The following is a 24,422-nucleotide window of genomic DNA, read 5'->3' as shown; positions in this document are numbered from 1 at the left end:
AACCCCTTATAGATATCCTGGATTAGGGTCAAGGTGACACATAATGTGAGGTTAAAGAAAAGTGCCTTTCCCACACTACATTGGGAGGTCTTACAGAGTATACCTGATGCTTCTTGTCCAGTGATGGTCTTGATTGAACTTCACATCAACTTGACGATTCTATTTTCTGCAACAGTCACACTGTTTGCTGTTATAATGCAATCTTCTTATTCAAAGCAGCATTATTATGTTTGGGATCCAAAGAGCTGCTTTAGACACACTCTTTATCTCTTTGAACAACTAACTAATGTCAGAACAAATGCTTAAAACTCTGCTGAGTGTTTGTCAAAAGTAATTTATTATTATTATTAATAGTAGTAGTAGTAATAAGAAGTGTTTGACGCACATTAGTTGCTAGATACAGTAGTTTCAGACTTTGCACATTTTGGGAGTCCTTTCCATCATATCAAGTTGTGTGCAGGAAAACTGCTGTGTCTCTCTCATGGAATTCCTCCAATATGCTGAGGTTTCTGGGATGTTCTAGGGCTACATACTCATTTCACATCACTGTTAACTCGCGTGAACTGAGATTGTATCCAGTACACTTCCTTGGTGGCACCCCATCAGTAACAGGAGATGAGAAATCTTTTAGAGAAAATTTCCGGCCATTATTGAAACTACCAATAAGCTTCCAAGGAACCTCAGTGTTTCCCCAGAACATGGTTTGGAAATCATCAACTGAAACATGAAATCGGACCAAAGCCCAGCTCCCGGCTTTCTGTTAAGACGATAAGTGTGGTTGGAAATGGAGATTCTAAACCACATGCAGATGATCTCAGTAATCCCTGTAACAAAGGAAAATGAATTCATTAATCATCTCCTTTTTTTACCCCAGGTGTGGGCACTGCCAGCGCTTGCAGCCAACATGGAACGATCTTGCAGACAAGTACAACAGCATGGAAGATCCACAGGTCTATGTTGTCAAAGTGGACTGCACTGCGGATACGCCACTGTGTTCCGAGTATAGTGTCAGAGGATACCCGACGTACGTTTAAAGGAGCATTGCATCCGTTAATTGTTCTGCGTATTTCCCTTAGGCCCATGCCAGCATGAGGGGGCAGTTGCTTTTGAGTGCTTATAGTGTAGCATTGTGGTGAAATGCTATATGTCAGCAGGCTCGTCTTTTTTGCCAAGTGCATGGAATATACAGTATTGTGTGTTATACATTAGATTCTGTTTTGTACCTGGGAAGGACCAGAATCCTCTTTTTCCCTGTTTTGTGAACAGACCTTCTACCTAGCAGCAGCCCATGTAGCAATCACATAGTGATTGGGTTTTTTAAAAAGCCCTCTTGATATTGTTTCTTTATTTTCTTAAATTAATATCCTGCCTTTGTTCTGTTATGGAACTCAAGGCATCATTTATGAGGTTCTTGGGAAATCTTCCATTTAGGCACTTAGGCTAGGTGATAATAACAATATATTGTCTAAAACTGGTTTGATGTCCATATCGTGACATCGGTTTCATAATTTTTGGACCCTGGCAATGTGGTGTGTGTGTGTGTGTGCTATGGAAAAATCACAATGTGGGGAACACTGTGAAGTCAGCCAGTGCTTCTCTCGATTCCTGCAGCCCTTGTTAACTCAGCTGGCTCAGCTCTCGTCTGCCTCATTCAGGGGACAGCGAACCACAAGAGCAGGCAACGGCAAAAATCATGATGCAGGAAAAAACGTTAAGCCAGCCAGTGCCTCTGCTTAGCTTCAGCCTGGTTGGTGGGCTTATGTGCCATTGGACTGTACCATTGGATTATGTATTCTGAAGTGATATATAATTGCACAAGGAAATAAAAGCAATGGGCTGTATTCAACTAGCTTCTGCTTAGAGTAGACATATTGAAATTAATAAACGTATGTTAGCAATGCTCATTAACTTCAGTGGATCTACACTGAGCAGTACTAGCAATGAAAACCTTCCAATATTAGATGCACTTTCTGTTTCCTCCTTGCTCCTCTTGGGTTTTAGTGAAAAGTGCAGTGAGCACACCCATATGTTTGCCTGTACATGGATAAGAGGAACAGCTGTGCAAATGTGCCAAGGTGATGCAAAAGTGTTATAGGTAGCAGAAGGTGGTTGAATTGCTCTGGTAGGTTGGGGTGAGAGGACCACACCTCATCTGGTATAGTAATTACTGAGCATTTCCTTCTCCAAGGCCCATGTTCATTTGCTAAACCAGGAAGAACCTAATTGACGACACCCTGGGAGCTCCACCGCCAGCTTCTTGGCAAGGGTAGCCTGTTAGATGATTCTGCAGATATAGCCTCCCTTTGAAGAGCTCTTCCCTGTTGCAGGGGCGTATATACTACAGCCTGGGCAGGCTGAATTTGCATGAGGTCGGCAAGTTCTTGATTTCATACTTACTGTGAATATCCAATGCTTTATTGGCAAATGGCAGGTAACCAGGACTCCTCACTCGACATGTTTGGGCAGATAGTGGTGAGGCCTCTGGTCTAAGTTTCTTAACATTTTATTCACTTAAGATTTCTTAATATGCTGATATAGAATGTTTCATAAGAAGACAGGTGTAACATGCAACAGTAGTCACAATGGGCTCTTGTAGTGTGAGAACCTAGCCTTGCAGTTGGGCTTGTAATACGGTACATATCTTGCAAGTTTAAACATGCGATTGGCTCTGTCCCTTTATGTTTCAGGCATGCTGTCCTCAAATATATACACGTGTGTGTAAGCAGAGTTTATATCTGTAAACACGGGTGGCGCTGTGGTCTAAACCACTGAGCCTCTTGGGCTTGCCGATCAGAAGGTCGGTGGTTCGAATCCCCACGACGGGGTGAGCTCCCGTTGCTTGGTCCCAGCTCCTGCCAACCTAGCAGTTCGAAAGCACGCAAAAAACTGCAAGTAGATAAATAGGTGCCACTCGGGCAGGAAGGTAAACTGCATTTCCGTGCACTGCTGTGGAATCAGTGTTCCGTTGTGCCAGAAGCGGCTTAGTCATGCTGGCCACATGACCCGGAAAAACTGCGGACAAACGCCGGCTTCCTCAGCCTATAAAGTGAGATGAGTGCTGCAACCCCAGAGTCGTCCGCAACTGGACTTAACTGTCAGGGGTCCTTTACCTTTTTTCGCCCTTGACATTACCAAGAAAAAGCAACACAAGCAATTTTAAAGCAGTTGCAGAACTGCTCAATGAATTGTTTGGGTGGAGGTGCACATATGCTAGTGACATCACAGACGCTAATCTATAGACCCCATTTTCCCCAACTCCCCCCCCCCCCAGCATTGCAAATAGTTTGTTTCGGGTACAGAAGGTGGTACTGTTACGTTTTCACGGCAGTGAAAGGGCATTCAAACTACCTCTGTCACAGATTTGAAGCTGTCTTCAGTTTTTTTAAGTCTTTTTGAAAGTTTGCAGAGAAATTGTGACCTTGGAAAGCCAATGCCGTGCTACTGAAATCAACACAACTGTGAAAATTTAGGATTAAAGAGACCACCCTGAGGAAGGTTCTTTGAGCTGGGACATGACGGGAAAAGTACAGTCGTTTTCAGAATGTTTCGACATCGCATGACCTTAAAAACATTTACATGTGTTGTCTTGCATTTGCAGCCTGAAACTGCTTAGACCAGGCCAAGAAGCTGCAAAATACCAGGGACCTAGAGACTTCCAGTCGCTGGAGAACTGGATGCTGAAGACACTAAAAGAAGAACCTGCTGTAAGTGATCAAAGAGTCCTTCCTTCTTTCAGGAGACACAAAATAAAATGCCTTTCAAACTGTTTTTTGTTTGTTTTTAAAAGAGTGCAAATACAGCATATCAGTTATTGAATTATAACGGGAGCCCATAGAAGGCCAGGACGCCATACATTTTGCATTCCTCCCTTAGATAATGTGTTAGAAAACAAAGAGGGGACACGATGCAGCTAAAATTGGCCAAATGAGGGTCTGGGGCGTTGTGCTATCCTACCTCTTCCTCTAATAATTTGAGCTGGGCAGTAATGAATGAACAGCCATCAGTAATGTCCTTGTTTTTAAAGACCAATGCCGTTCACATTGAAGGGAAACGGTAGCTGAATGTGGGTATTATTATATTTTATCCTTCATTCCTACACTGAACCAAATGCAAGCTCTCCTGGTTATGTGTGGGCTAAGGAAGTAAACTGGTTGAACTTAGAGCACTGCACACACACACACACACACACACACACACACACACACACACACACACAACATACCCTCGGTGCTGCTGCTGCCAGCATTGCTTTGTTTTTTCTTGAAAGTTGGCTGCCTCTCATTTGTTGCTCTAGGAAAATGAAAGTTATTTATCTGCAGACATAACATACATTATATATGTGTGTGTGTTTACCTTTGGGGGGAAATAATTCCATGCAAGTAGTAGTTACATTTGGATGGATGGCCTGAGTTGTGTTATGAATGTGTATACAGCAGGCACCCCCAAACTTTGGCCCTCCAGATGTTTTGGACTACAATTCCCATCATCCCTGACCACTGGTCCTGTTAGCTAGGGATCATGGGAGTTGGAGGCCAAAACATCTGGAGGGCCGCAGTTTGGGGATGCCTGGTATACAGCATGTTAGCTTATACGTGTATGCTTTTATCTGAAACTGCGAAGGAGTGTTGTCATGTTTGCTGTGAGTATAACCACAAATTTATACCTGCAGTTTCATTATGCATGCAGCTATATAGCCAGCTGTGTCTGTCTTGAGATACAATAGCGTTGTTAATGTAATTTTCCTTTGTATGATAGGAGAAAGATTCTGAACCAGAGTCTCCCAAAGACCCGGAATCGAAGCAGGGTCTATATGAGCTCACATCAGCCAATTTCAAAACGCATGTTGCAGAAGGTAACTTGATAGTTATTGCTGCAAATCCTTTTTTTTAATGCTCTTTATATTTAATAAATTTATGTAACAGTGGTACAGTGTCCCATAATGAATAGGCTATCTAATGAATCTGTGTAGCAGAAATGAGATTTCATCTTGAGAGTTCCTGGGTCACAGCTCAAGCATTGCGCAGACTAATGACACTTGCCATGTTTTGAATGTTCATATCCTGAGTTTTGAAGCCGTGTTACAAATCATCCTCATGCCCTGTGCATGTAGCCACTACAACAACTCCTTTCACGTAGGCAGGTGAACAAAGGACAGCTCAATTGGTAGAGCATGAGATTCTTAATCTTGGGGCCGTGTGTTTGATCCCCACATTGGGCAAAAAGATCCCTGTATTGCAGGGTGGTGGTGGTTTGGACTAGATTACCCTCGTATTCCCTTCCAACTCTACAATTCTGTGTTTCTATGAAATCAGGAAGGTTTTACTTAATGGTTTCAGAGCAAGCCTGAAACCGTGGTTTGAAGTTGGCATCATGCCCTGCATTGTTCCAACGCCATTAACCATAGTTTCCCAGTTTGGACGCAACTGAAGACTTCCTGACTTGTTCACTGGTTTGTGTGAAGGGGAGAGGGAGGAGGCTGTGAGCACCCAGGTCCTCCTTGCAAGCTTTCTATAGGCATCTGTTTGGCCACTGTAAGAAAAGAACGCTGGACTAGATTGGTCTTTGGCCTGATCCAGCAGGGCTCTTTTTGTGTCCTTATGGAGGCAGAAGGTCTACTTTCAGCATACTAAGATGAACTGTAATCCTCAAAATTCGGCTGTTAACCTATTGTCACCCAGGACCTGACGCTTGGCAACATACTTCCAGGGCAGGTGGAGATTGCTCTGAGCCGCCTTCAGACCCAGTGAGACCGGAGGTTTAAGGAAAGGCCTTTTCCCATCCTTGTTGTTCTGGCACCTCCAGCAAACTTTCTCCACTGAGAACTCCAAAAGGCCATAAGTTGCTGATAACCTTTCACCTGCTGATAACCTCGAGGCCTGCAAGACTCAGAGGAGATGAAGTTTTAGAGGAAACATTTTGCAATCAATATTCTTTATAGCCTTGTGGTGTGGGTGGCACTGTGGTCTAGACTCTAGACCACTGAGCCTCTTGCACTTGCCAATCAGAAGGTCAGCGGTTCGAATCCCTGTGACAGAGTGAGCTCCCATTGCTCTGTCCTAGCTCCTGCCAACCTAGCAGTTTGAAAGCACACCAGTGCAAGTAGATAAATAGGTACTGCTGCGGCGGGAAGGTAAACGGTGTTTCCGTGCGCTCTGGCTTCTGTCACGGTGTCCCGTTGCGCCAGAAGCGGTTTAGTCCTGCTGGCCACATGACCTGGAAAGCTGTCTGTGGACAAACGCTGGCTCCCTCAGCCTGAAAAGCGAGATGAGCACCACAACCCCATAGTCACCTTTGACTGGACTTAACCGTCCAGGGGTCCTTTGCCTTTTACCTTTAGTAGCCTTGTGTAAAAAAAGAAAAGTGCTGCGTAAAGTTTCTGACTACAGTGTAGTAGAGAGGAGATTGGGGAAGAAGGTCAGGCAAAGTTACCTTGCTTATCTTACCAAGGTTTCTAAGTGGCTGTGCTAGGGGACGTATGGAGCAAGTGACTGGGAGCTACAGGTGGGAACGAGCCCCCTGTTTTACACAGCAGATCCCCGTCTCTTGAGAATGGAAAGCCAGCCATGGTAAAGGGTAGCAGTATACCTTCCAGTGTTGTTTGTCTGCATAAAGACAGACACATAATCACTGCTGGAATGAGTGAAGTGAGCCCTGTTTATTTATTTATTTTTAAATAAACCTTGTTGTTGTTGTTTTTTTAGGCAATCACTTTATCAAATTCTTTGCCCCCTGGTGTGGCCACTGCAAGGCCCTGGCGCCAACTTGGGAGCAGTTGGCCCAGCACCTTGAAAATTCGGGGACTGCCAAGATCGGCAAGGTAGGCTTCGTTTACAAGGTCTTAAATTGAACATTATGTACTTCGGCAGTAACATCTACGATGGGAGAAGGCTGTTTCCTCCATTAACCTGCAATTAACTTCATTTACTCTGCGGTATAATACTCCTGGCAGTCCATTTGCACATCTCGGTTTAAAAAAATATATCTGGTGCCTTGCTTGTTTTGCTTGAACCTGCCCACAAAATATTTATCTTACCTGTGTGTATGTCGCAGGGCAGTTTATTTACTCATTTAAAACCTTTGTACCCGGCCTTTCCACATTTTAAAAAATAACATAAAAATAAAAATCAGGACAGTTAACAGCAAAATCAAACAAATTGTCTGTTACAGAAACAGTAAGTAGCAAACTGCTTACACAGGAGGGGTTCTTACTCTTTGTGGGCAAGTGATTGAGTGGTTAATAGGAATATAGCCATACCAGGGCCTTGTTATTTTAAAGAAGGAAAAGGCAGGGTCCCTACAGCTTTTATGATGATGGAGCCCTTCTTTCCATCTTCAGGCAGATGTGTGTGGGTGTTGGAATAACTTCAGCTAACTATAAAAACAGGAGTGTAGTCATATTGTTAGCTTTCTGGTGGAAAAGATTGCTCTCCCAGCCTGAAATGTTCAACTGGGTGCACGGTTAATATTTTAGATGGAATAACGTATTTGGGGTCTTTTGGGAGACAAACTACACATGACATTGGAAGGAAAGTCTGATACTTATTTTGTGTTGCTGCTGTTGTTGTTGTTGTTTAAAAAAACCCATTAAATCAATATTTTCATTTTGTTTTTCTAACCAAGAGCACATTTGGAAGGGGGCAAATAAATGCTTGTTGAAACCCACGCAGACAAGTGTTCTGCCTGCCTTCAAAAATATTGAGTTGGATCCACACCAAGCCTGTTACACTTAATCCACTGAAATCAATTTGATCTAAACTTGCCAAAAACTAACTGCCCTCATTGATTTCAATGGAGCTACAAAGTGTAATGGATTTCGGATGTAATCCTAACCCCTTTTACCTGGGTAAATATGGCTAGGATTGTGCTGTTAGTCTGGATCTAGGCCATTGTGCAAAGCATTTGCAATTTTGCTTTTCAAAGATGTTTGGACTGCTGTTCTCTGACGTCTCCCCACCCCTTAACTTCATGCTTGTTAGCTGGTAGTGTTGCTCTCAGCCCTACTGCACATTGTCCTCAACATCCTAATTTAGTTTAAGTTCTTTGTCATGTTGTTGTTGGTTTGCCTTGATTACCATTCTCATTTACTTTTCCTGCAGCTATCGAACAAGCCACACTACTTGATTCCTTCCTCTGAATTTTCTCTCTCTCTTCTTGCTCTTCTAGTCTCTCTAGTGGACTGCTGGCCTTGGATGTTCTTACTTAAGTCATTCACTAGCCTTTTCTCACTCCTCCCACCTTGAAGGTTGTAGTGGCAAGTCATCTGTTCTCATCTTCTTGCTTGCTCCAGATTCTTTATTTTCCCTCTTCTAATTCTATCTCTTGCTTCCAATATAAGAAGAGCCTGCTGGATCAGGCCAATGGCCCATTTAGTCCAGAATCCTGTTCTTGTAATTGTCAACCAGATGCCTGTGAGAAACCCACAAGCAGAATTTGAGCAAAAGAGCACTCTTTCCCCCCTGTGGTTTCCAGCAACAGAGGCAGAACATCGCCATCATTAGTAGCCTTTGATATCCTCCCTGAATTTGCCTAATCCTCTTTTAAAGCCACCTAAGTGGGTGGCCACCACTACCTCCTGTGGCAGTGAGTTCCACAGTTTAACTGTTTGCTCCAAAGTGTGTGTTCTTTTCACTGCTCCTTTTAATTTGTGGGCTGCTGTGATTTATCGCCATCCTGTTTTGACTTTTGAGTCCTGGCTTACTTTCCTCCTTTCTTCCCTTCCAATTCTTATTCCTGTTGGTTTCACTTTACAAATTAACCCTCATTCTGATAAATTTGTGCTCGGCATTTTCTCTGTCTTCAAGATTCTCTCACTTCTCACATCTCCCATCGATTCTGCTGTCTAATCATTCCCTACAAATGGCTATGAATGTTGTTGCTTATGCAGCCAAAGCAACACTAACCATGCACAGCTTTAGATGAGGAAAGGCAAGTAGACAAGGGGTTTAAATAAATACATTAACCACCCTGCAATATCCCCGAGTTTTTTTGCAGAAGTACCCAAAAAATGGTGGAGAAAAACCCTAAGAGGGGACTAACAGCTTACATTTGTTGCTTAGTAGGCAACAAATGCTAACTGAATGCTGGGAGAAAACGTAAGACGAGGCTGGCTGAATGGAGCAGTGAACAGGAGCTTTTCTTGCTGCAGCGTTTACCCCCCACACCTTAGCCTTTCTTCTCTTCCTTCTCATGCTCCTTTTGCTTCTGGCTCAGAGCTCCTGGATGCCCCTGGACCAAATTTCACGTAATTCTAATTTAATGCTTTCATCTTATCCTTCTGGTAACCAAGCTTACTTCTTTCACTTTCTTGAGTCTTCAACTTCTCCATCCTTAGCATCGGTTCACTACTTCATGCTCATCATTATCCTTCTCCTCTGCTGTCCCTTCATCAGTTTCCTGTAATAATTTTGTCCAATAGCTTATCGATTTGTGCTCTTCATTCTTCATTACTCTCTAGTTCTGGCTGTATTCTTCATTATGATTATTATTATGATTATCATCATCATCATCATCATCACTATTTTTACCCATCTTTTCAGCTTTCATTTCCTGATGCTGCTTTTCTTCTTCCTTCAATCCTTTTGATCCAGTACCCCCCCTTCCTTCCTTCCTTCCTTCCTTCCTTCCATCCATCCATCCATCCATCCTTCCTTCTTTCCTTCCTTTCCCCCCCACAATAAATACTACATCTGTTCTTTCCTCTCTAATTCTATTCATACGATTTGAACCTTTTCCCGGCTGGTATTCAACATCTGCATTCTATTGAGACCACCCAATATAAAATCCTCTTGCTCCTATTGATCTTGCCTCATGTTCTGACACAGTTGATCCCTCTCTGCTCCTTAGTCCATAGCTGCCAAGTTTTCCCTTTTCTCACGAGGAAGCCTATTCAGCATAAGGGAATTTCCCTTAAAAAAAGGGGATAACTTGGCAGCTATGCCTTAGTCCTCGGCGTTATTTAGGGGTTTGTTGATACTCTCCTTTCCTGGCTTCCCTCCCGTTGTGACTTGCCCTTTTAAAGCTTCCTTTAATGGGCACTCTTCTTTCTCAGTTTCCTCTCTGAACTGGTGTCTGCTGAGCTCAGTCTTTAGGTTCTTTGGACCATTTAGTCTTGCTCTTGAAACTCTTTTGTTATATGGTGCTGTCCAACTCTGCCTTTCTCTTCCTTCCTTTCTCACTGTGTCCCTTTTCTTTCTCTCCCCCCTTGCAAAAAAACATCTCAAGAGCCTTGCTGGGTCAGCCTGAGTGTTCATTAGCCCAGCAGCCCTGTTTCCAAGGGAGACCAGCCAGGTGCCTTCAGGAAACCTAAAGCTGGCCACGAAGGCAAGGCCCCTCCCCTGTTTTGTGCTTCCAGCACCTGCTTTTCAGAGCCAATACTGCCTCCTAACACCAGTCTGTCTAATGCTTCCAACTGTCTTATCACCACCTTCTGCTGGGATGTTGGATCATTATCACAAACACTGTATACAAAGGATGGGATTTGTCGTGTTTTCCCCTTAAATTACCTTCCCCCTTCTCTTTCTCTTTCAGTCAGCAACTTCACTCTTCAGTCTTCTCAGCAAGTTAAGAGGCTGGGCACTGTCTTTGATCCTTCTTTCTCTTCCTTGGCTCAGATTACTGCTCTAGCTGAGGTCTGTGGGTTCTCTCTTTTATAACACTTTTTTTTAAAAGTACCACACACAGACACACACACACACCTTCTGATCAATTGGGCTTGCTGATCAGAAGGTCGGCGGTTCGAATCCCTGTGACGGGGTGAGCTCCCGTTGCTTGGTCCCAGCTCCTGCCAACCTAGCAGTTCGAAAGCATGTCAAAATGCAAGTAGATAAATAGGAACCGCTACAGCAGGAAGGTAAACGGCGTTTCCGTGCGCTGCTCTGGTTCGCCAGAAGCGGCTTTGTCATGCTGGCCACATGACCTGGAAGCTATACCTCGGCTCCCTCGGCCAATAATGCGAGATGAGCGCGCAACCCCAGAGTCAGTCACGACTGGACCTAATGGTCAGGGGTCCCTTCACCTTTTTAAGCCCTTATACTCTCCCTTTTACGTTGCAAGGGTTTTTTGTAATGCATCCCTCACCAATCTCCCTGTCTCTCTACTTAAAACTCTTCTCTCCATTCCCAGCTCTTCTGCTCATTTAACTTTTTGTTTGGTTGTGTTTCAGTCATGTTACACCTCTATGTGTTTCTCTTCTGTATTTTTCTCTTCACTGGCGTCGTCTGTTGGCCCCATGAGTCTTATTTTGCTTCTCTTCACATTTCTGCTCCTGCTTTCTCTCTGTTTTCTTCCTGGGTCCTTCTATTCATTGAACCTATTAAGCTGTCCGTTCTAGCTCTGCACATTGTCTCTCTTACAGCTTCTAAGGAATGGAACTCCTCCCCCTTAACATATAGGATTTCACATGTTTTCTTGCATTCCCCTGCCCCAAATTTATTTTCTTTTTATTGTTCTCATTTTAATGTAATTTAATTATATTTTATTATCACTCCTTTTACTTCGTTTTAGTTTATAGCATTTTTTTCATCTTCTTCTTTTGTTCCGTGCTGTTTTAGATGCAACCCCCATGGGCAGGAAAATGTGCTGTTTTCAATCTTGTGCCGTGCCCAGTATGTTTAGGTGCTTTATATAAGTAATCATGGCGACACCCTTCAGCAGTTGTGTCTTTTTTTTTGCACAGCGAGAGTTAAATATTTCAACGCACCTGCTGACAGCTTATACCTTTACTTTGTGAAATTCACAATGGCCTTATTACTTGATACTTGTGTGATGTTTCAGGTGGATTGCACACAACATAATGAAGTCTGCTCGGAAAACCAAGTGCGCGGTTACCCAACCCTCCTTTGGTTCAGAGGAGGAGAAAAGGTGAGGTTATCATGAATCTTGTCCCCTTTATTCAGTTTCCTATGTTTATGTGACGGGATCGATTGTGTCACTTTCAGGCCTCCCCTGGAATGGACTCTGAAAGCCCGATGGTGTAGTTTGTGAAACTGAATCTTTATGTAGCCACAGGTCATAGGAGCTGTGAAATGCCGAGTAGAACAAACATGTCATTTTATACACACACACACACACACACACACACACTCATACATACATATAATGCAAACACACACACATATAAAATACCTCCAGCTTCCATTTCTGAGCTCCCGTTTTCACAGAGGAGGTGTAAAGCTATCATGGGTGTTGCCTTTGGACAAGGTTGATAAGGAGAAACATGCTCCAGTCAGTGGCATAGCTGCCAAGTTTTCCCTTTTCTCACGAGGAAGCCTATTCAGCATAAGGGAAAATCCCTTTAAAAAAGGGATAACTTGGCAGCTATGGTCAGTGGAGCATTGGGTCCTTGTGGATCTTCCTCCTCACCGGGTTGGGTGGGGTGGGATGATGGAGGGCATTCATGAGCATCAGGGGAGAGAATAATTACCTTGCTCCCGGAATGTGTGCTTTGGCTTCAAAGCACTTGCCTTAATTCCTGGCGCTTCCTATTCAGTTATTGCTCACTTGAAGGGGCAACACAAGTTTTAAAAGGAGATGAAGGCAGAGGGCCTTCTTGGTAGTGGCGCGCGCCTTGTGAAACGCCCTCCCACCAGATGTCAAGGAAATAAACAACTGTCTGACTTTTAGAAGACATCTGAAGGCAGCCGTTTAGGGAAGTTTCTAATGTTTGATGTTTTATCGTGTTTTTAATGTTTTGTTGGGAGCTGCCCAGAGTGGCTGGGGAAACCCAACCAGATGGGTGGGCAGGGTATAAAGAATTTATTATTATTATTATTATTATTATTATTATTATTATTATTATTTTACTGCAGGGATCGTGCCTTTAGTGCTCCCCCAATAGTTACACAGCTCCTTTCAAGTTCCCTCGTGTTCAGGGCCTCCTATAGTCATGGAAGTTCCTCACACCTTTTAGAATGCTGATAACTTCGGGTTCTAGACAGAGATGTGAAATTTCCATAAATTTTGAAGCTGCTTTTTCTTCACATGGTCTTGTTGTGTTTTGGTTTTGGTTTTTGTGGATGGGTAGGTGGAATTTTTTGAAAAAATAGAAGGGAAAATGCAAAGTTTTATTTTCGTTTTTAAAGGAACTCTTAACTTCCTGAAACTCTTACTTTGTTACTCAAAATGCATTAAGATTTGCAGGGATCTCTTTCTTGGCAAAAAACAAACGTGAACATCTTCAAATGGGGTTTCAAGAATGGTTTGCTAAACTAAGTAATTCGCATGTTGTCACTGTTGTTTTGTAGGTTGACCAATATAAAGGGAAGAGAGATTTCGACTCTTTGAAAGAATATGTAGAATCCCAGCTAAAAGACACCAAAGAAGCCTCAGGAGATGCTAAACCTACAGAAGTACCATCACCACCTAGAGAAGCAATTCCAGAGGAAGAGGTAAGTCCTAAATCAGGGGTCAGCAAACTTTTTCAGCGGGAGCCAGTCCAATGTCTCTCAGACCGTGTGGGGGGCTGGACTGGTTTTTTTTTGGGGGGGGGGGGTTTGAACAAATTCCTATGCTCCACAAATAACCCAGAGATGTATTTTAAATAAAAGGGCACATTCTACTCTCTAAAAAACATGCTGATTTCTGGACCATCCGCAGGCCGGATTTAGAAGGCAATTGGGCCAGATCCGGCCCCCGGGCCTTAGTTTGCCTACCCATGTCCTAAATAATACCTCTTTGTTTTCCCCAAACCCTAAAAATTATTCTCTGAACTTTGCTGTCACACCTCCACTAGGGTTCTGGTTATAACACTTGATCAGAATTTGCAATAAAGCTGTTGTTGCTTTTTTAAAAGTGTGCGTTGACTGCTGCCGCGGAGCTGTGCATTCATGTAAACATGCACAAACATACATATGTTGCTATACTATGTCTATCGGGTTCATTTCTGGATGAAATGGTTCCTGGCTGCTCATACTTTTGTGTTAAAGATAATATATGGATAGATAATAGATGTAGCTAAATAGAGAGGTGTTGACTTCCTATTGGATGGTATAAGTTAACATTTCCTGTAGCCTCTTTCTCACTTAAGTCACCATCCTTGTGACATCACAGCTTGTTGCCAGGACAAAGGTAGTCATAATCAGATTCGGCCCTGTTTTGGGTTGGCACAGCAAGAAGGCAGGGAACAAATGGAGGGCGACGATGGGACTACAATAAAACAGGAGGTGCTGAACAAGATATTCAAATCCAGAAAATTAAAATGATAGTGATGTCCATTTAGGCTGCAGTACTCATATGAGGGATTTTCAAGGAGTGCTTCACAGAGTGCTTTTAATTAGCTCCTTAGCTGCATATGTATCTCTGAGTGCCACCCTTTTCCCCCTTCCAATGGCTCTCGCCTGATGAGATGAACTGCAGGGAAAACAATTGGCCTAGCCCAGCAAGGGTGCTTTGTGGAGGGGAAGCAACCTGTATTGAAATATATGTATGTATGTATTGAAATGTATGTACAGTGGTACCTCGGTTTAAGTACACAATTGGTTCCGGACGTCTGTACTTAACCTGAAGCGTACTTAACCTGAAGCAAACTTTCCCATTGAAAGTAATAGAAAGTGGATTAATCCGTTCCAGACGGGTCCGCGGATTACTTAAACTGAAGCGTACTTAACCTGAAGTGAACTTTCCCATTGAAAGTAATGGAAAGTGGATGAATCTGTTCCAGACGGTCCGCGGAGTACTTAAACTGAAGCGTACTTAACCTGAAGCAAACTTTCCCATTGAAAGTCAGAGAAAGTGGATTAATCCGTTCCAGACGGTCCGCGGAGTACTTAAACTGAAGCGTACTTAACCTGAAGTGAACTTTCCCATTGAAAGTAATAGAAAGTAGATTAATCCGTTCCAGACGGTCCGCGGAGTACTTAAACTGAAAGTACTCAAACCGAAGCGTACTTAAACCGAGGTATGACTGTATGTATGTATGTATGTATGTATGTATGTATGTATTGAAAAGCCTCATGCATTGGGGTGGAGGTTGGGAAATCTCCACACTGTGGCATTTGGCATATGTGTGGCATGGCTTCTTCTATGGACCCCTCTTTCTTAATACAACATCATAGGAGTGGTATGCTTGAAGCCGTTTGACTTTCACATCCCTTTCCTTTGACAGGGCAAAGTCCTTTCCCTCTCTGAAAAAGACTTTGATAAAGAAGTGTCTCAGGGGATCACCTTCATTAAGTTCTATGCTCCGTGGTAAGTTTTCTGCCTGAGATTTTATTGATTACTAAATCAACAAATGAAGTGAATTGATAAATGTTTTCAACAGAGAAAACATTTGGGATCGCAGGCATTTGAACTTTTTGTTTCTGTGCTGCTGCTGCTGTTGCTGCTGTTCTCCCCACTTACTTATTTCCACCTTTAGAGTGGGATAATTGTGATCTTATTTACCTGTTGGTAGCATTTATTCAGAAGTGAAAACTAGTTTCCATCTGGGAGCTATTCTTTGCCTCCTTGTCTTGTTTGAGATGAGCTGGAGGTACCCCTGGCAGACCATTTATTTGCTGGCTGTTTAGAGGCAGGAATGGTGAGCCTACATGCTAAATCAGGCCTAGCAGACTCCATGAAGAGGTCCACCTACCCCTGTCAGATTAACCAATGGCAGCACCTCTCCCTGTTGCAGAAGGGCTTCTCCTCTTTCTTTCATGTGCAACTGCTGGGAGGTCTTACCAGTCAGGAAACAGAAAGGATTTTGTGCCTAGCAATGGTGGTGCGCAGGAGGAAAGAGAGAGGTGCCTTTGAAAGTTAAGCAAGGTGATATCTTCTCCGTCTCAATGCCATGCTGTGATGATCCTCCCCTCCTGCAGTTGCACAGGAAAACCATGCTCTCAGCTCTTCCCCTTCTACTTTTCTACTTTGCTTTGTGTCTCAAATCTTTAAAAATACATTTTACACGTGTCCAAATCCTGCTGAGATTGTCCTCTTAATGTACCTGTTCCCATGCCTTTGTGTTGGAAGTATTTGACTCAGGCCACAATAGTCTCAAGATTCTGCATGTATGACATTTTGTACGTCTTGCTTTATAACATATGATCCTGCCTAAACTGATACTAAAAAAGAATTATTCTGCTACATAGAACCCCAGAGGTTTAAGCATGTTTTATTTGGAGGGAGGGGTATCAGATCTTATTTAATTGTCATTGGCGCACAATCAGTACTATGAGGTTGGGGTCTGGTTCACACATACGTGTAAGTCAGTTTTGCAGAGCCTCATTATACTGAAAGTATGAATTGTTCATATTGAAAAAGATTTGAGTTGCCTCCTCAATTGATTTCAGCGAGTCTAAGAATGACACAGTCTAGATCCAACCCGTTCTGTTTGATGGACTAAAGTTCAGTTGTTTGAGCTATATCCCACTTCTCCACTCATATGACAGCAAACAAAATTGCCAGGCAAAAATTCTGTTAGATCGGTGGTGACTTAATGACAGATGTGTGCTGCTGTAGTCATTAAGTGATAAATATGGTGTGTGGATCGGCCCAGAGACTGGCTGAAGACCACCTAGTGACTTGATGGCCAAGCATGGATATGAAAATTTATTTAACTACAGAAGTGGTTCAGTTCTTGATCTCATGCAGTGCTAGCTCCATCATACTGTTCTGTGGTGTCTTTGCTGGGATTCCAGGCTCCTGGAGACTTCCCACCTTCTTATCCTATGCTATTGTTGATAGTAGGGAAACCTGGAGTTTGGGGAAGATGTTAGCAATATAACACGTAGGTTATCCCTATGCAATTCACCCACCAAGCCTGCCACTTACCAGGTCCTGGCACTTAGATGAATGACATTATGTGAAACTGGTCTGGTCTTAATTATTTACAGGTGAGAATGATACATGTGAAAGAGAGGAGATACTTGTAGAATTCACTGAGCTCTAATAGGGTTGCCAGACTCAGTAGAGGACAGGACTTCTGTGCCTTTAATTGCCCTGCTCTCTTTTGAGTCTGGAAACCTTAAAGAAACCAGCAGACCCTTTGCTTGGAAATTAAACAAAGGGTCTGCTGTTTTTCTCTTTAAGGTTTCCAGACTCAAAAGAGAGCAGGGCAATTAAAGGCACAGAAGTCCTGTCCACTATTGAGTCTGGCAACCCTATCTGCAAATCTTAGAGCAGAGCTGCATTCCAAATATAGCTTCCATTCTCTCCTGACTTCATTCTAAAAAGAGCCATGCCACAAGGATGCTAAATATCCAAAAGTGAGGGCTGCGTTAAAGATATTCTAAATGCCACCTGACCAAATCCACTCTCATTTGGCAACAAGTTGTTTCCATGAAAAGCTTCAGTTCAGGCTAATGTTTACTACACAAATAGCCAGTAGCCTATTCCTGGTCAGCTAAATTGTGTACACAATTATAGTTCATTGTATACAAATTGACCTTTTTCTCTTGCATGTCAGCTGTTTTATGTTTGGCTAAGCAACCGCTAGTTCTCCAAGGTCTCCTTTTGCCCTTTACTTTGTTTTAAGTAAATATTAACATTAAGCTGAATGACAAGTAAAAAGCCCATCTCCTCTTAATAACTGTAGTTTTCAGTATGTATGGTCAGTAGCCTTCTTAATACACACCCTGTATATAGTAAGAGACCTTAAAAATTGTTACTTTTGTTTCCCAAGGCAGGGAGCAGGTTTTTAATACAGTACTTTTATAAGTAGTGCCTTCAAGCAGCTACTGGCTGGGAAAGTAGTGCAGAACTTACTGTAATGTCACAGCAAGTGATAGATCAAAAATCGATTCACGTGCGTAGGCTGATTTCAGCTTGAAGGCTGCCAGTTCATTCATGCACCAAGTTGGTTTGCAGGTTTATTCCAGTGCAGCTTACTGTGGACATGCTGTGGCCACAATTTAGTAAGTATTTAGACTCTTTGCAGTGGAGCATCAAAGTGCTTTGCTTGTGACTGGATTGCATGCCACGTTGTTACATAACACAGATTGGGTGTTCCATGGGAAGCAGATCTGTTTCAAAGTCCTGCATCTGCTCCCTGTGCAAATGTGACTGGAACATCAGATGGGCATTTGGATTGGCAGAAAACATTAAGCATCCCAGTGCTTGCCTGGTTACCCTGCTGCATCTTAAGATAATTCTGTTGCTTGCCGGATAAGTTATTATGGGATGCAGGGAGGAAATGAGCAAACCAGCAAGCCAGCCACTTCCTCATATTTAAACCTCACAATATTTGGACCCTCTTTGGTTTATGGAGGCAAATTTTAAATTCATGAATCTGTTACAAGAAGAACAGACCAGCAACAAAGGAATAAATCTCCTTAGGTTTTTCTGGCGAGGTAACTTAAAGGGTTGGGGCACTAGCTGTGCTAAGAGTTGTGATTTTGAAATAGACCTACTTCTAGAATAACAAAGCCACTCCTCCTCCTCCTCTAAAAAACAAACAAACCTTTTTTTGAGGTAGCAAAGAAGTGATGGATAGTAGCATATTTTAAATTTTAGCCTCAGTGTTGTATAAACAACATGTCAGAGGTGGAAACCTTGCTTTATTGCTTTCTGAGTTTTAGGTAAGCTTGGGCTGTGGTGCGAAGACATTTTGCTTCATTGATTTCAGCAATAACCTACTTAGCAATAGGTGGGTTTAGGGCTGTGGCTTCAGAAGCATTTGTTTAAATGGTACGTTATTTCCTAATTTGAGGACTATGAGACATAATCTCCAACTTTGAGGAAACCTAGATTGTTAGAGGAGGGCACATTTACATCACAACAGAAAAAGATGCATTATCAGTGGGTTCCCTCTCCCCCCTTTAAATTGGTAGCCAAAATTAAGTTTATTGCTGTCTCTGCTCCTTTCACAAAGCACTTGGAAAGCAGTAGAGTCTCGTGCTGCTCTTCAAGGAGATCTACACCCTCCTAAGGAACGATGAGTGCAGGGGCTCTTCCTGACCTTTCGCCGAGCCTTGCCTCATCAAATGTGGGACAAAGTGTTATTTGTAATTTTTGAATGAACTAGTGCTGCCTAAGAAGAATGGTTGAAGTAGATACAACTCAATGCTTTTTGGTGTTGTATGGCTATTGAAAATAATCCAATGTCTCATGCGGTAGCATGGGTTTTTCTCAATTTGTGCTTTTTATTTGAGATTCTGGCTTGAAAAGTATTATTTTGAACTTTAAAAATATTACTTAAAAGAAACAAACCTTTGTTATATATTGAAATCAACATAGGGATTTTTTTATTTTATTTTTAAAATGATAAATGTTTTCATTCTAATTCTCTCCCCCCCCCCTTGCAGGTGCGGTCATTGTAAAAACCTGGCTCCCACTTGGGAGAATCTCTCAAAAAAGAACTTTCCAGGACCAGTCGATGTCAAGATAGCAAAAGTTGACTGCACCATGGAACGCAATGTCTGCAATAGATTTTCCGTAAGTATGGAAGCTAGATGGCTTTACACTGTGTTTGCGCTTAATTGTTGAAATTGCAAGTGTGCGGCTGCTTGGTTTACAGTTAACTCTCCAAAGTAACTAGTGTCTGCTGCAGGGAAGAATGCGTACAGAAGCTTTTCACTATGGGTTGTGTAAAAAGACATGAGCTAAAGCTGAGGAGTTTCTACATATGTGCTCGTTGTACCTGCTTAACCCCACTGACTACGTGTGGTCAGATGTGGTTCTGAAACTACAGTGGTACCTCCGGTTGCATACAGGGTCCGTTCCGGAGGTCCAGTCGGATCCCAAGGTTTCTGCAACCTGAGGACCGCTTCTGCGCATGCGGCAAAACCCGGTAAAATACTTCTGGGTTTGCCGCTTTTGCATCCCGAAGTTTATGTAACCAGAGGGTTACGTAACCAGAGGTACTACTGTACTAAAATGGGTGGAAAGGGTGTGGCTTTGGGGACACTGTGGGGATGCTTTGAAAACGGAGGAGGTAATCTCCAAAGCCCCACTGCACATACAGAGTTCTCGGTACAGCCTTGATCATAACCAAGCTCCTTGAATACATTTCATTCTGACCGTACTTGGCCGGAATTAATTTTTCTAATTAAACTACGGTGGTACCTCGACTTACGAAGGCGATTCGTTCTGTGGCGCTCTTTGTAAGTCGAATCCTTCGTAAGTCGAAGCATCCATTTTGTGCTTTGTTCGTGCGCAGACCGTGCACCCCGCTTCTGCGTATGTGCAGAAGTTCCGCGCACACGGCGAAAATACTTCCGGGGTTTGCGGACTTCGGAAGTCGAAACCTTCGGAAGTCGAGGCATTCGTTAAGTCGAGGTACCACTGTACATACTGATGGGGGCCACTTTTCTGGCAGGGCTGGGGGAGTTGCATGTGTTCTCTGTATGTTAAAGGTATTTCCTCTCTCACGGCTATCTCCAGCTGTTGTTTAACTTCAACTTAAAGCACCTTGCAATCCAGTTGTGTTGCTGAGAGAGGAGGAGAGGGGAATCAAATCAGTCCTGATGAGAAGTTTGTGGGAAGGGAAGCGGGAAGCAACAAGGAAGGGGGAACCTTCCTGCTGCATGGAGATACCTGCCTCTTTTTGCTGCTTTTTTCTTTTCACAAATCTCTGACACCTCCATGCAACAGGGGCTTCCTCCTGCCGGAGGAGGGAGGAAACTCTTGGGCCACATGCACACTACACATTTAAACCAGCACTGGCACTTAATTGGGCCCCAGATTATGGGTGCCCAGCAGCGTCTGGGCCTGGGAGGTGCCCCCAAGACGCAATTTCCACAGCCCCAGGAGGCCAGGTGCCGAATACCCATAATTATTTTTTGTGGGTGCCCGGGCCCCCAGGAGTTGGTGCTAGTGTAAACCCGTATGATAACACTTTAAACCTTTAACGGCTTCCCCCAAAGAATTCTGGGAGCACTTTATTGAAGATGCTGAGAGTTGGTAGGAGATCCCTATTCCCCTCACAGAGCTGCAATTCCCAGAGTTCTCTGTGAATAGGGATTGAATGTTAAACCACGCAGGGGAATAGGGGTCTCCTAACAACTCTCACCACCTCCCAGAATTCTTTGGGGGAAGCCGTTAAAGGTTTGAAGTGGTATCATAGTGGTTTAAATGTACGGTATATAGTGTGGCCTTTGGCGAAGCTTGGAAAACAGAAGGAAAAGAATAAAGCCCGGTTTGATACTACTCCCCCCTCCTCAGCAATACGAGCAGATCTTGAGGTGCTTTCAGCTAAAGTTGGAGAACGTTTGAAGAGAGAGGTTATCTTAATTTACAGAACAATTAGCATAAACGTACCTTCTACTCAGATTTAAGCAACCCCAACTACTTACTCTGTCTTATGACAGGTCTTGTGCTAATTTGCTCATTTTATGAACATGAGGCCACCTGTTGAAACTCCTTTCCCCCCAGCAGTGACACTCATATATATATATATATATATATATATATATATATATATATATATATATATATATAATATATAAGCTTGTTTTAAGTTCTCAGCTTTTCTCAAGAGGAAATCTGGAGGGGGTGGGGGAAGTACAGGTTGGCATTTTGGTGACAAGGATGAGGTGTGGACACTGCAAAAAACAAGAGTCCAAGCAGTGCCATGCTGGCCATATGGAAGAGCCTATTACTTTTGAGTCAGTACATACAGCATTGCAGTTGCTTTCTAACCTACTCCCCCCCCTCTCCTTTTGAAGGTGCGTGGCTACCCAACACTGATGCTTTTCCGTGGTGGGGAAAAAGTCACTGAGCACACAGGAGCCAGAGATCTTGAAACACTGCACAACTTTGTCCTGGGGCAAGCAAAGGATGAACTGTAGAAAACATGCCTGTTTGGATACTGCTCCTCAAGCTGTGTCTCTCCAGTAAACAAGGGAGTTGAATCAAGGTGTGCGGGTATCAGATTTCCAATAGTTGTCATTTGGGAAACTGAATGTACTAAAATGTGGTATCCCCTGTGTGTGTGTGTGTGTGTGTTTCCCCTAAAGCCCTCCTGTGCTGAGCTTAAGGGAAGCTTACAACAAGCAACCATAGTTCAAATTGGAAACAGTTTTCATTATTAGTTGTGTTAATGAACTTCCATTTGTCCTGGTAGTCAGTTGCCTTTTTGTATCTAAAACCAGTAAGAAAAGGTTAAAATTAAGGGGGACTGGTAGATGATGGCAGTTTACACAGGTTACAAATTTACTACATGCCTGGACCGTGCAAAACTGCACATTGTAAACCTTATATGTGGCAAATCAGTGCTTTTTAAATGCCTCATCAAGAGAAACGTCAAAGGAAAAGACACACACAATTTGGAAAGACACCCCTGACCATTGCTGTCATTTGGGGTTCTCTCATCATGAGGGGTGTACAACAAAAATCAATGGTAATTATGCGTGCCTGAATTTATTATTTGACAGCTCACACAACGGTTCTGTTCAGCCATTTGCAAAGAGATTTGGCTCCCTTTGTGCAGACCCACATCATGACCAGTCATCCCTTTTTAAAGAAAAATTTTAAACTGATTTTTAAGAATTTTTTGAAACCTAGAGATGATTATTTTTTACTTCAGGGGCTGTAGTTTATTAATCATGGTTACAGAGCCTCTTTCCAGGAAACATAAACAAAGGAACAAAAACTTACCTGTAAGATTTTCCAGGTGGTCTTTCGCTCTGAGTAGCTTCTCTCCAGCCTACCCCCTCCTTTCCAGTTTAGTATTCAATATGACAGACTTAAAGCCAAAGAATTTCTAGTGCAGGTACTGATAGACACTTAAACTACAGCAGCAAACTAGATGCTGGAAAAAAATCTGGTTTATATATAAACATTTATTGCCATTTGATTGGGGGAGTTTTCAGGTTTGTACATAGGCTAGATGTTTTATGTGTAGAAAGATGCTGTTGCCATTTGTTTGTTGCAGATGGAGCAATGCAACTTTCATTAGCCATATCTACATTTCTCATTTTTGTACTGTACTTTTGCCCTTCCTATTGAAGGCCAGGAAATGTGTCCAGGACAAATTTGGGGGTGGGGGTGTAGAGTCAGGGGGTACATAACAGATAGGAAGTATGGAAAGAGCTAATTGAGATATGGCAGATGTATCAGATCAACACACATGTTTCTGCCTTAAAGGGAGCCTTTATTCTACATGGTGACTTTTAAAAACCTTATGAAGCACAATCTCATGAGCAGGCTGAACTGCAAGTCATGACTCTTGTAAAAATCAAGTGGTACAATTGTTTACACACACAGTTTCTGAATAAATCTTTTTTTTTACAAAAAAAAATTGGTCTTGCTAATAGTACATCAAAATTACTATATCTGACAGTTGCAATAAATTATCATTTTCATTTATTTACAAGAGCAAAGTAGTCAAAGGGAAGTGCACTTTTCCTTGCATTGGGGAAACATTTCTCTTACATAAGAAATAAGTATTGTATATACATTTTAAATTCATGTTCGTAGAAGTGAGAGGTGCAAGTTTATTCCTGGCCAACCAGATCGGAATCTGAAGAGTGCTTTTAATTGGGTCAGTGAGACTGAGTAACTTGCCATCTCACTAGTAAGTAAGTGCAAGCCAGTCCTCCTGCTTGGTCTTGTCCTACAACCTCTGCTCCCCACCTTCCTATGTTCCTCTTCAGTCAGGCTTTCAAAAGGAGGGGAGGGATCAAAACAAGCAACAGGGAGAGCTGCGGAATGTAAGCATAGAAATTGCCTTTCGAACAAATGTACAAGTTTCTTCCTGTTAGCCTGATGGGACAATTTAACCTCTAGAACACTTCCTTCTGTGATAGCTATAGGGGCACGTTGCCAGTTATGTCACTGTTGAAGGGCAAGGGACAAAACTTGCTTTTAACACAGTGTGTGTTGCAAGAACCTAAGTGCAGCAGTTCTTGCAAGGCACTTACCTTGCCGATCAAAGTTCTCACCTTCAGTTTGCAGGTCTTTAAAGTTAAGCAAGGAGAGCTTGGTTTGGCTACATTTAAGGATGGAGATTTTTGCCTTGAATAGTGCATTTCATTTCTTAGCTACACAGCCTCTGTTTTTTCCTTGTGGGCATCGCCACCAGGATTTGGCAGGTGCCTGCTTAGAGAAACTGAATTGAAGATCGAAACAGCGTGCAGGTTTTTTGGTCTGTACCTTTGCTGCTTCAGCCATGGTCCATACTTTATAATCTTCTTTGGTGTACTTAGAAATTAGAAGAACCAAAGGCTCCCATTGTGCAAATACTTTAAAAGGACAAGTAGCATTGGAGCCCCCTGCTTCTGCTTAAAAACAAACAACAACCAAAAAAAATCCTCCTTAAGGCACAAATACAGTTCTAGAAGCTTCAGATTTTCCCTTTGAGGCACTGGATGGAAGTTATTTAGAACGGCGCACCAGATCTTTCTGAATGGAACTTTTCGTCAGTGACATCCACAAGCTCTTACCACCATGTTCCTGTATTTTTTCAAAATGACGTTGGAATTGTCATCGAAGTAGAGAACTGAGATTGCGTTCAGCTTCGTAGGGGCACAACACGGCTTAGGAACGTTCTCTGGATTCATTAGGTGAAC

The 24,422-nt window shown here is 42.8% G+C and overlaps 2 protein-coding genes across 2 annotated transcripts in view; one reads left to right on the top strand and one right to left on the bottom strand.

Annotated features, from left to right (window-relative positions):
* TXNDC5 (thioredoxin domain containing 5) overlaps nt 1–23,152 on the top strand; it is a 27,204-nt gene extending 4,052 nt beyond the window's left edge. Inside the window, exons 2-10 of the mRNA XM_035124695.3 lie at nt 875–1,024; nt 3,599–3,704; nt 4,756–4,852; nt 6,702–6,817; nt 11,773–11,859; nt 13,242–13,385; nt 15,101–15,183; nt 19,218–19,347; nt 21,579–23,152. Coding sequence (XP_034980586.2) covers nt 875–1,024; nt 3,599–3,704; nt 4,756–4,852; nt 6,702–6,817; nt 11,773–11,859; nt 13,242–13,385; nt 15,101–15,183; nt 19,218–19,347; nt 21,579–21,701 — 1,036 coding nt within the window. The 3' untranslated portion in view covers nt 21,702–23,152. The remainder of the gene's footprint in view (nt 1–874; nt 1,025–3,598; nt 3,705–4,755; nt 4,853–6,701; nt 6,818–11,772; nt 11,860–13,241; nt 13,386–15,100; nt 15,184–19,217; nt 19,348–21,578) is intronic.
* The window catches only part of BMP6 (bone morphogenetic protein 6), an 87,100-nt gene continuing 85,662 nt past the window's right edge, over nt 22,985–24,422 (bottom strand). The window contains exon 7 of the mRNA XM_035124694.3: nt 22,985–24,422. Within this exon, the coding sequence (XP_034980585.3) occupies nt 24,273–24,422 (150 nt within the window). The 3' untranslated portion in view covers nt 22,985–24,272.

This window comes from Zootoca vivipara, chromosome 8 (assembly GCF_965207765.1).
Source record: "Zootoca vivipara chromosome 8, rZooViv2.hap1.1, whole genome shotgun sequence".
Taxonomy (NCBI): domain Eukaryota; kingdom Metazoa; phylum Chordata; class Lepidosauria; order Squamata; family Lacertidae; genus Zootoca; species Zootoca vivipara.
This window is presented reverse-complemented; position numbering and strand designations above follow the sequence as displayed.